The sequence below is a fragment of the Engystomops pustulosus genome, chromosome 1, assembly GCF_040894005.1.
Source record: "Engystomops pustulosus chromosome 1, aEngPut4.maternal, whole genome shotgun sequence".
Taxonomy (NCBI): Eukaryota; Metazoa; Chordata; class Amphibia; order Anura; family Leptodactylidae; genus Engystomops; species Engystomops pustulosus.
Genome location: NC_092411.1, coordinates 223,040,522 through 223,055,762, shown reverse-complemented (window position 1 = coordinate 223,055,762; position 15,241 = coordinate 223,040,522). Strand labels below are relative to the sequence as shown.

General features: G+C 38.7%; 1 protein-coding gene across 1 annotated transcript in view; it reads left to right on the top strand.

Annotated features, from left to right (window-relative positions):
• The window catches only part of MGAT4D (MGAT4 family member D), an 86,213-nt gene that overhangs the window by 45,852 nt on the left and 25,120 nt on the right, over positions 1–15,241 (top strand). Inside the window, exons 5-8 of the mRNA XM_072119631.1 lie at positions 548–594; positions 2,015–2,128; positions 2,928–3,003; positions 14,458–14,572. Of these exons, the coding sequence (XP_071975732.1) occupies positions 548–594; positions 2,015–2,128; positions 2,928–3,003; positions 14,458–14,572 (352 nt within the window). The remainder of the gene's footprint in view (positions 1–547; positions 595–2,014; positions 2,129–2,927; positions 3,004–14,457; positions 14,573–15,241) is intronic.

Sequence of the window (15,241 nt, the reverse complement as noted above, 5' to 3'; positions counted from 1 at the left end):
ACATCAGCTACACAAGTACCATACAAGTTCTGCTATACACATGTGTGAGAGACAGACATCAGCTACACAAGTACCATACATGTTCTGCTATACAGTTGTGAGACACAGACATCAGCTACACATGTGTCTGACATGTTCTGCTATACACACGTGTGAGACACAGACATCAGCTACATATGTGTGTGACATGTTCCGCTATACACAAGGCTGCATCCTGGAGAAGTAGAATCTCTCATGCACACAGGCTGCAGGGGGTGTGGCCACCAGCATCACATCATTAACAGGCTGTCAGTCAAGCACTGGGGGTGTGGCTGTGCCTCCCACTCATGATTAAGCTGGACAGCTGAATATGATAATGATTCATTGGAAATCTCACAGGTCATTTGCATACAGCTTTAGTACCTGATTGCCTAAGTTTACAGACATGTATTGGGACAATGAAGGGATAGGGGCAATGCTTTCTAATGGCAGTTTATGAAAATATATTTAGTTTGGGGGGTTAATTTGCCTGTTGGGTTCTCTTTAAGTTTTCTCATTTTATATTTAGGTGAATGGCCAGTATGTGAATGAACTTGCAGACAATATCAAAGATGGGTAAGTTTACAAGCCAACTTAGTTTTATCCTAAAGTTTACATTTACTTTAGTCTTCATTTACACAAGCGTATGTCCGCCGGGCCGTAGCTGGGCGGACATACGTCCGGGACCATGGAGAGGAGGAAGGTTGACCCCTCCCCACTCCATAGAGATACACGCCGCATGGTGCTGTAACACTGGGAAAGATGGGACATGTCCTATCTTTTCCCCACTTACGCAGTGGTACAGTGCGTGCAATTATTGCGGGCCTATGGGGGACATATAGGCCGTATATACATTCCCCAACGGTCCTGTGAATGTAGCCTTAGAGGTATTATACTGCATGTTTTTCCTACATTTTTTCTTACATTCTGGGTGCAAACATATACAGTAAGTTTATATATACAGGCAGCCAAAGGTGCAAAAAAAGTTGCCAATGAGCACATGCACCATGAAAAGGCTCAAGAATTCTCTCTATCACCATCTCTTTTGCCCACTGATCTTAAGACCTTTGCTGTGTTACTCTCTGGCTTCATAAATGGGTGAAACCTACACAATACTTCTCCTTTCACCTTCTATTGCTATCTCCACTTCTTGTTGACACTGGTGATATGACTCCAAAATGTTTCAGACAGTCTCCAACCTGAATACCCATACACTGCCATACTGTAATATAGCAGTATGTTAGGATCAATCAAACAACCTATGGATGAAGTACCCTAGGGAGTCTGCAAAATAGTAAAAAAAAAAGTTATTTAAAAAAAAAAAAAATTCAAGTCATCCCCTTCCCCAGAAGTCATATAAATATAAATAAACAGTAAAAATCATAAACACATTAGGTATTTACTGTTACAGAGTTTAACTCTGTAACAGTAAATGGCGCCCAAAGTCAAAAATGGTGCTTTTTTTTGCCATTTTGAAAAACATAAAAAATTCTATAAAAAGTGATCATAAGGTCATACAGTCCTATATATGGTAGCATTGAAAACTTTGTCAAAATTCACAAACAATGACACCAGCCACAGCTGGTACATACACCAAAATATGAAAAAGTTATTAGTGCCAGAAGATGGCGAAATAAAAAAAAAATTGTACAGGAGGTTTAAATTTTTGTAAATGTATGAAAACATTATAAAACCTATACAAATATGTTATCCCCGTGATCGCACCGAACCAAAAAATAAAGTAGACATGTCATTTGGGGCGCACAGTGAAAGCCATCCGACAAGAAAATGGCACAAATGCCGTTTAATAATAAAGGTTGCCTGTGCTGCAAACTCAGGAAGGAATAGAACCTCCTTTATCTCATGCAGTTTAGGTAGTCGACTCATGCCTGGGGCTAGGGAATCAACAGCTGTGGCAATGAGCCCATAGAAATGTATAAGGATGAGTGCTAGCTCTTGAAACAACTCCTAATTTTTATTTTTTTTTCTCTTGCAGTTTTCCTCATGAAATACAGTCTGGTGTTCTTGAGATCATATCTCCACCTGCATCATTTTACCCAGATTTCTCTACTATTAAGGAGACATTTGGAGATTCCAAAGAGAGAGTAAAGTATGAAGAGTTCTAAACTTAAAACTTATATCAATGTTGTATTTCTTATGTGTACACTAGATGTATTGTGCTAAGCTCAGATACTTGTGCAGGGAAAGAGCGATTCAGCTGTATACGGATGTACTGAACGAAAATAGGTGCCTATAGTAGCTGAAGGCTGAACACTAGTTCTCTTGATATGTTTTTATTCCCACTTCTTGCCACTCATACACATGCACAGGTACCATACCCACCTAGCATCAACTAAATCCATAATTGCTGTTTATCACCTTGCACAGTCTTCACACAGCTCCCTTGAAAAATGTTATAAAATTGCACATTTGGTATCCGCTTTCTCCTAGTTACCCACAACACCCTCACTACTTCTTGCAGTTAGGTCATAAATGGCCACAAGGACCTGATATTATAGTGTGTACCTGCCATTGTGAAAAAGAAATAAGTTAAGGAAAAAAAAACGGTAGCGGTTTTTGCAAAGCCAGTTCCTCAGGGTAAAAATTGCGAGCCACATAAGGCCATCTTTCTGGAATAGTCTGTGATATTAATTGTACATAACTTGGATGGAAATGGAGAAACATTTAGAAAGTACAGGTTTCAGCCTTTTGTAGATAAAGAAAAATGATTCCATTCACTGACTGAATATCATGCATGACTTGGTTGTTGCCAGCAGCTCTTTCATCTGCCATTCTTGTGCCTCATCATTGAGCTGATTCTGGGATATAAAATGCAGCCTGGAGCAAGTTACTGACATCACAAGTGTGTACCTAGCAACAGGTAAATAACTATTCATTTTCCCTTCTAGGTGGAGAACAAAACAAAACCTAGACTACAGCTTCCTAATGTTGTATGCACAGCCAAAGGGCACATACTACTTGCAGGTATGTAAGTTTCTTTATTAGTAATTACGCCTGCGTGCCTTCCTGGTTCCCTGTGCCTGACATATTTTATAGATCCACTCTCTCTCTCTCTCTCTCTCTCTCTCTCTCTCTCTCAGCTTTTAACCACTGCTATTTGTACATTTACTACATACCTAATTATGGCTGAGTGGCTATTATTGAGAATATTACTATGACTTGATTGTGAAAAGTACCATTCATTGACTAATAAAATAAGTTAAAGGGAATCCGTCACCTAACCACACTAAATGGCAAGTTATGTAGGGTTATGCTCACTTACGCCACCAATGTCTTTTCTTATTTTCCAGCTGCTCCTTTTCATGCTGAAACTTACCTTTAGAAATATGTAAATTAAGCTGAAGTGCTTTGTGAGGCATCAGCAGAGCAGACAAACGTATTCAGCCTGTTGAAAGCGACCCAAATATTGGTCCGGTCCAACAGTCTGCACATATTGCACAAGACGGGAGTCCTTGAACAAAAATACACAAGAAGGAGAGTAGTATGAACTCCCTCTCTAAACCACCAGGTCAATGTGAAACGTAGAGAGTACAAAGTTGTGGGTGACCAATCTAAAACACTCTTAAGTGTGTGGAGTGCAGGGTGCCCTATATAACCCTAAGAGAGGAGGGGGGGGGGGAATTCCCTGTTTCACCCTGTACCTCAACATGAAGCCGCAGCTCAAACCAGCTGCCACCCTCTCTAAACCACCAGGTCAATGTGAAACGTAGAGAGTACAAAGTTGTGGGTGACCAATCTAAAACACTCTTAAGTGTGTGGAGTGCAGGGTGCCCTATATAACCCTAAGAGAGGAGGGGGGGGGGGGGATTCCCTGTTTCACCCTGTACCTCAACATGAAGCCGCAGCTCAAACCAGCTGCCACCCCGTCTGGAACCTCTACCTAGTATAGGTCCACTGACCCTAGGTGAGGGGTTCAGAAAATAGTCTCGGCAAATATAGATGTACAGTATAAGAGAAAACCCTTTATATTAAAGAGCTAGTAGGCATAAACAATAGGTAAGCAGATATAGACATATTGTCGTGCTCACACCTGTCAATGTTTCGCCTCTTAAAGGAAACCTACCACTTGAAGTGGCAGGTTTCAGATGGAAATACCGAGCACCAGCTCCGGGTGAGCTGGTGCCGGAGCTTATTCTTGTTAGTGTTTTAAACCGCGGTATCGCGGTTTAGAAACACTTTTTAAACTTTAGCGCTCGACGCTTACCATGCGCGCGACCGTGCGCGCTGCTACATAGGAAGTGAAGGAGAGCCGCGCGCATGGTAAGCGCCGAGCGCGTACCTTCCTGCGCTGGCTATAAAGTTTAAAAAGTGTTTTAAACCGCGATACCGCGGTTCAAAACACTAACAAAAATAAGCTCCGGCACCAGCTCACCCTGAGCTGGTGCTCGGTATTTTCTTCTGAAACCTGCCACTTCAAGTGGTAGGTTTCCTTTAAAGTGGGCTTGTCAGGGGAATAATAGACCAGTATAACCTGCAGCTAAACATGATATGGATATGTGAGTTGGAGATGGCAGATAGGTACTATGATATCTTGAAATGGTTAATGGCAGTGGCCAGATTGTGCGGCGGGAAGCCGAAGGTGTCAGTGCGACGCGTGGAGGAGGCACGCCAGTACACTTGAACAGCAGCGTATTCAGTAGATGTCCTCACACTTAATGACTTACAGGTATGTGACCATCTTTATGTGAGCATTGCTATGCTTATAAAGGTATAGGAAGCTATTGTATGTCTGTGCCCATGTTCAGGAGCACATAAGCATCATTCCCTCGCTGGTTGGTGTTTCTAGCACTCCAATAGGAGTCCATTTTTTACCCTTTATATTTGCCCCCTTTTATGGAATTTGCATTAAAAGTTAAGTTTTAGATTGGTCACCCACCACTTTGTACTCTCTAAGACGGGAGTCCTTGCATCATAGATAATATCATAATTAAATTCTCATAGTAGTATATTTTGAAGTGAATGAGGAACAGCAATCCTAATTAAAAAATGCAACGTTTTTGTTTATTCACATCAGACCTTCATCAGGCATCTTATAAGAATAACAAAGGTGTATGGAGAAATAAGCTGAAAATTATGCAGTAAACAAAATAGAAATGCCATAGAATCATTTATCACAGGTAAGAGTAGTGATATACAGGTATTGAACTTGATGGCCATGGAGTGGTGAATACAATAATATCAGTAAGGTCACAGAGTCTTATGGAGACATATCAATAGTGAAAATTTCTTATAGAAGATATACATGGCTGTAGATAAAACATATAAGGCAAGAATGAGCATAAACCTCATAAAATAATATGTAAGATAGATATGGCAAAGGAGTCAATGTATATGGGCTAGAGCGGAGTCATATCAAGGGGTGGGTAGCTAAGGGTTAAGGGGAGTACATCTGATGTAACAGTATGGTACATAGAGGTTGATAACCAAGAGTTGAAGGGAGTCCACCTAATGTAATGAACAACCTATCTGGACCGAAACATTGCATTTATTATTTGGATTGCTGTTCCTCATTCACTTGAATAAAATATACTACTATGAGAATTTATGAAGTCTTTTCTGGATGGTGTTGTAACCTACTTGAGCACCCGGTATGATTAATGTTGAGTGACATGTACTATCAATATCTAACATTGTAAATAAACATGATGAAAGAATTTCCTGTCTGCCGGCTGAACAGCAGTGTTTCTACTGTAATACTTTCTGCCCAGCTGGCAGTGCCAAAGGACCAACTGTGTTGCTGGAACTGGAGCAGGATAAATATGCTTTTTTCCAGGATACCTGGAAACAGCTTTGAATGTAAATGTATTGGGTGGCCTGGAAATACTTTGCCATGTTATTGCCATATGGTCTGCCCATGTGATGACTGATCTGGGAACATGGAAGGTATGGGAGATGGAGTTACAGTAATAATTTTAGATTGCATAGGAAAAGGTATGCCTCAGAGCACCTCAGGAGGACCGCATACCCACAGTAACTCAGTTGGACGTGTAAGGCAAACCTATTTAAATAGTTTTTGGGTGGAATTATACTGTGTTTAGGGGAGTATATGCTAAATATTAAAGTGTATAATGTGCCATGTATGACTATATGATTAGTTGGGTGGAGTGAATTATGCTGACAATAGGTGATCAACAGCAAATAGGTGGCTGGGGCTCTGACAGCCATTGCCCACGCTGATTAGCTGATGTATTATGTGTAATTCTTGTTTGGACCCATTATACTTTTGGGATGCAAAGTAATACATTATTTGTTAGACAATTTTCACTTCTATACGTTATCTTGTTCTCTTTAATAAATGAATGGAGGGGGACTCTCCATCTTCTGTTCTGTCCTTTCAACAATTACAGGTGCTTTTGAATAAGAATAAAATGTGACCATAATAATACATGATCTGCACTAGCAGCAACCTTAGAAATGTAAATTGTGTAGATGAGTAATTCTGTATTTTGTCAGCATATGCAACAGGAAAAAGGTTAATTGCCATATAATCAGTAAGGACACTTCTTTAGTGTTTCTGCCTTTCCATGCATGAAAGCTGTATATTTTTATAACCTTTCATGTTTATCACTTAATACCTAAGCTTGTGATAAGGCTTCTAAAAATACATGTACGCCTTATAATGAACAACTTACAAAATAATTGCTTTGGAATATGCAAAAGTAAAAGTATAAAAGATAATGTTTTGTATATATTAGAAATGTTGCATATATTTTTCTGCAGCCTGCTATTTTAACCCCTTATCACTGACGCTAGTTTTCAGCTTAATGACCAGACTCCATTTTTTAGAATCTGACAGGTGTCACGATAATTGGTTATTACTTTGGAGCACTTTAACATATTTAGGTGATTTTGAGAATGTTTCTCGAGACACATTGTACTTCATGTTTGTTGTAAAGTTTAAGTGATATGTTTTGTGTTTCGTTCTGAAAAAAAAATGAAAATTTGTATCATATTATAGCACATAACTTTTTTATCACTTTTTAGAACATTTTTTGTGATGGTGTTTGATGAAAAATTGTATATTACGGGAATTTTTTTTGTGTTTTCTTTTTTTTACGCCATTCCTCAAGTGGGTTCAATATTGATTTAGATTTATTGTACAAATTGATACGGACATGGTGATACCAAATATGTATTTTTTTGTGCTTTATATACTTTATTTGCATTTTATGAGTAGCTGGGAGATTATGGGACTTTTATTTTATTTATTTAATTATTATTATAAAACTTTTTTTAAACTTTTCTGCGGCAGGGGGGATCGGATCCCCCAGGAAGCACACCCGGGAGTCTGATCGTGACTGCGGCGTATAAGGGGTTAAACACACAGGTGTTAGTGCCGGGTCTGGGTTGTGACATCACAGCCCGACACCGGCACCAGCAAGACCCGATGTCCCACAATCTTCTGACGCGCCGCCATAGAAAGGCGTTGCATCAGAAGAAGTACCTTTAATGACCGCTGTAGCATCCCGATAGGTCGGTCATTAAGGGGTTAAAGACACACCCTTCTCTGAATATATATGATTCAGAAAGGGGTTACTTTTTGCTTTTATAGCACATTTAATGATTTAGACTTAAGGGTACAGCCCTGAAAGCAAGGCAATGACTGAGGGATCAAAAAGAGCTTCATCTTTGTAAATGTCTGTAAAAATGTTTAAAAAAATAAAGATGCAAGTCCTTAGATCGATACGTTAATAAATTATCTAAAAATGTCCCTTTTAAGACTTGGTCAGAAAGGTATCAAAATAAGTTAAAAACACAAACAAATGTGTATACAGGCAGTCCCCGGGTTACATACAAGATAGGGACTGTAGGTTTGTTCTTAAGTTGAATTTGTATGTAAGTCGAAACTGTATATTTTATCATTGTAGTTCCCGACAATTTTTTTTTTTGCCCCAGTGACAATTGGAGTTTCAAATTTTTTTGCTGTAATAGGACCAAGAATTATCAATAAAGCTTCATTGCAGACAATTTTAAGCTGATTATTGCAATCTGGGACTATTTTAAAGCATCCAGAGAGCTTCACCAGAGGTCACAGTGGGCAGAGGGGTCCGTCTGTAACTATGGGTTGTCTGTAAGTCGGGTGTCCTTAAGTAGGGGACCGCCTGTATACAGTATTTAACAACCTGTTTACATGGTATTTTTCTGATCAAGCTTTTCCTTTTAAGTGGCATAATAGACCAAAATGACACAAAAGACATCCCCCACTGTTGAATGTGAAGTTTTATCATGATATCTGTCCATCAGGGAATCACTTTTCCCTTTCAGCTCCTACGTTTGTCAGTTTCTACGTTTTTGGCTCACACAGTCCACTATGTCCCCAAGAGACTTTGGCTAAAGTCCTGAGAGACGCCCAAAGAGTCGAATAATGCCACAGCTGAAAGATAAGGATAAAAGCTAGCAATTCAATCCATTAAAGACAGGGAGCAAAATGAGTATTTAGACTTTATCAGAGCTGCAGATAACAAAAGACGTCTATTGATGCTTCCATGGGATGTAAAAGAAGCTCTTGTCTTCTATATCACTGACTCAGGGGACACTTGCTGGAAACAACAACAAAACGGGATGCATTGATTACTGAAACTTATATTGTTAGTAAAAGTAATCCGCATAACAGAATATTGTAAGAAAATGTGCTCCAGCAATGTTACTGTATGCACACTATTTAATGAGTTTAGATAGTTTTACCTTATCCTTAAAGGACATCTACCACCAGGGTGTAAGATTGTAAACAAGCACAGTGAAATACGGTACTTGTATGCGCCCCTCTGACAGGATCCACTCTTCTCAAAGCTTCCTATTCACTTGTTTTTTTTTTAATATGCAAATTAGCCTGATGGGCTCTGAGCTCCATTAACCCACCATTTGTTTATACCAGAAGCTATAATTTAATATTTAGGAGGGCAAACCTGGTGCCGAAGTTTTATCAGTGTAAACTTTTCGATATCAACAAACGGCACAAACTCAGAGGTGAAAATGGGCAGGAAAAACAAAGAACCCTATGACTAGACCATAATCATGATTGGTTCTGTTCTGTGGGGAAGAAGCGACTCCTTGTATCAAATATCATTACAATGTAAAGGGTCCTGTCCATGGTCTGTGAAATCCAGCCAGCGCACGCCCCATTTTTCAGTGACCGATCGTGATGTGCCACCGCCTTATGTTTCTCATAGGGAGATGTGGCTGCAAAATCCAGACTGTTGGAAAGGGTATAATCCACACACCTGATCACATTTCTTAGGCTTGCCCCTGTTGCACTCACACCTTTTAGTTTGGGTACTACCTTGGGTAGGTGTCTCTCGCTGTTTACAGTATAGCAGGTAAAGTTCTTTACATGATTTCCAAAATATCTCCCAAACCACTAATCATGTGGAGGGGCCTTTAATAAACAGATCTGTTTGTGGCAACAAATTTATGAAACAATGGCACGGATAGGTGCAGTAAATTGACTTTTAAGTGGATTTGGAGTGTGCATAATGTTCTAGATCTGGGAGGTATTTTGGACTTAAAAGATTCCATTTAAAGGAATCTTCATGGAATTAAAATAAAAAAACACCTCACAGACTCTCTGGAAAGACCCATTAAGCACCCGCCTACCTTTTCCATACACATACACTTTAATAGGTGCCCTTCTCATCGTGAGATTTAGTTTTGATGGGATCCATGGCTTTGTAATGTGTATGTGTGTGATTGTGACAAATTGGATATTGACAGGAAGAGATTTTGTCCACACAACTTCCGGCACAACAATAAATTACAACCCTGTATGTCTATAAGACTCCTTTCACTAGCCTCGGTGAAACAGAACATTATCAACCCAATTTAAAGCTGCCACCAGTTCTCCTTTAGTATAAGACGGGCCGTAACGATCTGCAACCTGGTAGCATGTATGTAAACGAGACACAGACGTGGGATTTGTGGATCGAGATAAAAGAGCAACATAGGTTAAATTTTATATTTAATTGCCTAAAGGGCACACTAGACAAAACAATATATACAGTAGAGATATATACAGTTAAGCAGAGTACAAAATACACAGGTATCGATCGCATTGATACCAAACCTGATCCATTTGCTTTGGTCCTATCCAGAGATATTTATATCTCTGGACCCAAGGGTGCTAGAGCCTAAATAGACATATCGAAATGATACTACGAGAACACAGATTCCAAAAATGTATTTGCCCTTGGGCTGAGATGGACCATAACTCCATAACTGTCCCTAATCAACCTATTGGTCTTGAGTATAATGGCTCTTTGTCTCCTGTTTGAAAATAGAGGGAAAATCGGCTCAAGCCTTTGGAGTCGCCTTGACTGGGAAAATGCTTTTAAGCCCGGCCCCCTACCGAGCCAGGTGACACTCTGCTAGCTCCATTAGGCTAATTAAGCTGAGGCCCGGGGAAAGTGGGGGATTCGAGTAGTATAAGGCCTCCCTCTCCCAGGTCATATTTATCACACATGTAATATTATAACAAGCCATTTGTGATGGTGTTGTAGGGGAATTATCAGCTTAATTTTGTACATTTTCCACTCCTGTTGGCTTGTCGATCTGTTTTTCAGTAAGGCTGGCAACACTTTGATATAGTCATGGGCTGTAAAATGAAAAGCCTTATAGCATTAACCTTTGTGTTAATGGGCAGAATGAAAGATGGGATATATTGATGGCATTTAACCTCCTGTATTAAATTCCGCTATGAACTTTAAGACCTATAATGGAGGATATTAATACACAGTAGTTACTTGGAATCCCTTGCTTTAAAAAGTTCACAGGCCAATGGAGTGTCTGTATAGGACAACCTCAAATTATACCAGGCTCCTCCTATGAAAAGAATGTTTTACTTGTAAGGGACCCCAAGAATGAATTTGTGTCATATTACCCATGATCCATACTGCCATTCCTGTTTGCTACAAATGAGGGGTAATGGTCCATTTCGAAAGAACTGGTGTAACACAGATGAACTTTTAAGGAGGATGTTATGCTTGAATCGTTGACAGAGCATGGGCAAAGCAGAAAGTGCCATCTTGATTTATGTAATTTGATGGCTTGTAGCAGAACGTGAAATTTCATGCTATGTATGTGGTCAAGGGAGGGCTTTCTCTGGTCACCTGAGCAGGAGTGACTAAGATGGCTTGTTTTCAGTCATTTTGTTTTTATGGAATATTTATGCGATAGTATAAAAAATTGTTAAACTACTGGTCTCAGTGAAGTGCCATGAATGTGTAGTTAGTTGTATATCACACTATAAAGGATGAATCCTTGCAGTGTGATTTGATGAGAAGACTGTTGACTTCAGCTAGTTTTGTACCAAATCCACTGTGTTGGAGTGCGAATTTATTGACCAAGAGAATTTAGATGTCAGATTGTATAAAGAAGTTTGTCTACTCATCTTTGCAAAATCACATGCACACACACATATAATATATATATATATATATATATATATATATATATATATATATATATAGTTGCAATCCCTAACATGTCCAGCAACCGTGCCACCACAACTAGGCTTGGCGCTAGCTGTCAGACTAGGTAAGTGGTGGCGAATTCTCCCTGCGACGTCCCTGCGTTCAACGCCCTCCCTAAAGCAGATAAATCACACTGATAAGGGCAAACCCACTATCAGGAACCTAACTGACGGTCCCTGAGCGACCCTACATGATGATAGGAAAGACTTACTTTGTCTGACAGCTGCTGGATGGTGGAGCGGACAGGTAATCAGAATACAGATATAGGTCAGTGTTCACACTGGTACACAGAAACCGACACAAGACTGAGACAGGGAAGTTGGGTCACTCTAGGAGATAAACGATACAAAGGGACAAAACAACAGATACAGACAGACAAGCGGAGTCAAACAAACCAGGTCAAAACCAAGATGGCGCAAATGAACAGAATCGTATAGCAAATAGAATGGTCAGTAGGCAAAGCTGAAGTCAATACACAGAATAGCAAGAAACGCAATGGCAAGAGCACTAGAGGACCCAGGAGACTGAATAACCAGCACCCAATGAAGGGGCTGGGCAGAATAAAAGGCAGTAATGGACACTACCGCCAGCACTGACTGGCTCAGCCGTCCATCACTCAAACCTGCAGACAAAAAGAGTTCAAAGATACAACTAGTTTTCCCAAGATTAGAAATGGAGCTGTCAATCACAGGCAGCTCTGGGTGTGGTTTTCCGGAAAGAAACCTGAAACCAAATCCCATCAGAACAATTTGAGAGTTCTGACACTAGGATAAGACATTTGCGGGTTGGATGAGGATCTTAATTATAGTTTAATAGCAATTTAATAGAAATATATCACAGGCATTAATAGGGTGGCAAAAGATTAATAGGGTGGCAATCGTGTGAAAGAGAAAATACACGCATGTAGGATGGAGGATGGGCTGCAAAATTGCCCATTTTGTTTTATTTATTATGCTAGATTAGGCTTTCATGTGTGCTGTGGAAATACTCAGAATACAATGAAAATGTAATGTCACGATCATCCACATCCATGTTGATAATATATATATATCCATGTTGATCACTATATATATATATATATATATATATATATATATATATATATATATATATATATATGTGTATGTATGTGTGTGTATGTATATACACATATATATATATATATATATATATATTCATTCATTCATTCATTCATTCATTCATTCATTCATTCATTAATTCATATATATATTCATATGATTGCCACCCTATTAATCTTTTATGATGGGAACTTTGTTGTATCACAATAAAAAAAAAATATGAAAATTAGATATTGGGCAAGTCCATAAACATAGTTGGGTAATTTAGCTTTCTATAATGATACTCCTAGGGTGTGTCTGTGATACAGAAATTAGATTGTTGTGCTGCTATATGTTGCTAAACTTGCGACATAAATGAATAATATAAAAGGAATTCTGTGTGTTTTTTTTTTTTCACTGTTAAAATGTCAACATGACCTTACAGCATAAAAAAGTGGAGATTTAGGGAGGCTAAGAAAATTTTTTGATTGCTTCTAACCACGGTTTTCTTATATTATGTCATTAAAAATGTTGACATATTACATTTTTTTTACATTTTTCTGGCTTTTCATTGTTCACAGAAAACTTCTCTGGCATGTCAACAAATGTTTTCCCCATCTTTCTATACCCAGGGACTGTCTCCTCTCAGCACTCACTCTGTTCCTGAGATTATTACAGCCAATTATTATGGCACATTATTTATAGCCTGCACTAGGCACATGCTAAAATGTTACGCTAAACAGGGTCTAGCATAGGACCTTGTCGTCCAAAACAGTTGTTGGGGCTGGTGCTGGGCAGCGTGCTTGTACTTATTCTATACATATCCTCTAATATATACCTAATATTGCACTTAGGGTTCATTCCCACTTCATTATTTGGTCATAGTTATCTTGATGATACTTTTTAATGTATCTCTGCTATACATTTGTAAATACATTTAATATGAATATAATATAAATGATTAAAATGTTTTATTATTCAATGTGGCATATTTTTCTCTTTTTTCAGTGTGGTGCATAGGGCCTAGCAACCAGGAGCCTCTTGGTATATCCGATTCAATGGGTGCGGCAATGGAGGGCACTGAGATGGCACATGATGCCCCACTGCTTGATTTATTCCTCCTGTATTCCAGAAGCAGCAGCCTAGGATGAGACATTTGCTGGTTGGATGAGGATTTTCAAGAGGATCATAGCAGATTCACTTACCCAGGTTATACCATGGGTAAGTGAATCTGCTATGATCCTCTTGAAAATTGTTCAGTTACAATCTTTATAATCTTTGTTATATATAAACCTTGTTGTACCCATGGGTATTTCTGACCATGCACCGGCACTTTAACCCGATAGGATGACATACAATTTATTTCTGCACTTTGCATGGATAATTAATTGGAGATACTATGACATGCACATATTGATGTGCCTTATGCAGCTATAAATACTTAGTGTTGTATTGATGGATTATATGGACCTTCAGGAACGATCTAAACGAATAACTTGTAGCCATCTACAAATGTTGTAATTAAGTTGTCTTTTTAAGAATTTCTCTTTTGAGACTTGCTCTATAGGAACCGGTTTAAACTCTTGTGTTTTCTGAATGTGGCGTATGATTTATGGAGTGGGTTCAATTAATAAGGAATATTGTGGAATTACTGTTTCTTTTCTGTTCTGTGTTGATAATTTGGTTTACCTATGAGTTATTTATTTGTAGTAGTGAAAATGACATATTCCTCCTAGCCTAAAAATACTTCTTGAAAAATGGTAAAAGGAGTATTATTACTCTTCTGGAAAAAATAAGTGCGACCACTGTGTGCAGGTTAATGCTTTGATTCTTCTGTGCTAAATTGTATATACCATGGAGAACCATGTTTTTGACTGATCTCCTTTCATTAACAGGTGGAAGATGACATTATCGCCAAGCCAGATTATTTACAATCCATTAAGGACTTTGCTACCCAACAAACCTCTAATGAATGGCTTATACTTGAGTTCTCACAGCTTGGATTTATTGGTGAGTTGTCAGGTCTACTTTATGTAGTAGATTTCATAAAAATATTATTTAAAATCTATTCTTTGTTCAGCTAATGTGCACCTATGGGTCTTTGTTCCCATCATCTCTCTAATGTGCATTCAGAGTACAGCAGCCAAATGTGAAAGGATTTTTGTTACTAAAAAAAGTGTAGTAGATCACAAACATATTTATATAGGAAATACTCGTACATGTGCTTAAGGAAATCTACCGTTTGGAATCTATTTTTTCAGTAGTTCCAGCGGTAGATGGCTTATATGTGGACATCTTGAATAATTTGTTAGCTAGCTGTCCATTGTGTAATAAACTTTGTTTTTATGCAAATTACCTTTAGAGGCTACTCAGGGCATGAAGTAGCCTCTGTGAACTCGGATCCATGGCCCGAGTAGCCTCTGAAGGTAATTTTCATAAAAACACAAAGTTTATTAAACAATTGGGAACTAGCTAAGATATTCACAAATAAGCCACACATGGGCTATCTATTTCTCAAACTGCTGAAAAAAAGTCATTTCCCGATGGTAGATTTCCTTTAAAATATGTTAAAAATATAACAAAAAGGATCAACTCTTGAAATTGTATTCCCCATGGAATATCAATGCAGGAACATTTTTTCTTAGAACTCTATATTGTTTAAAGGGAACCTACCACCAC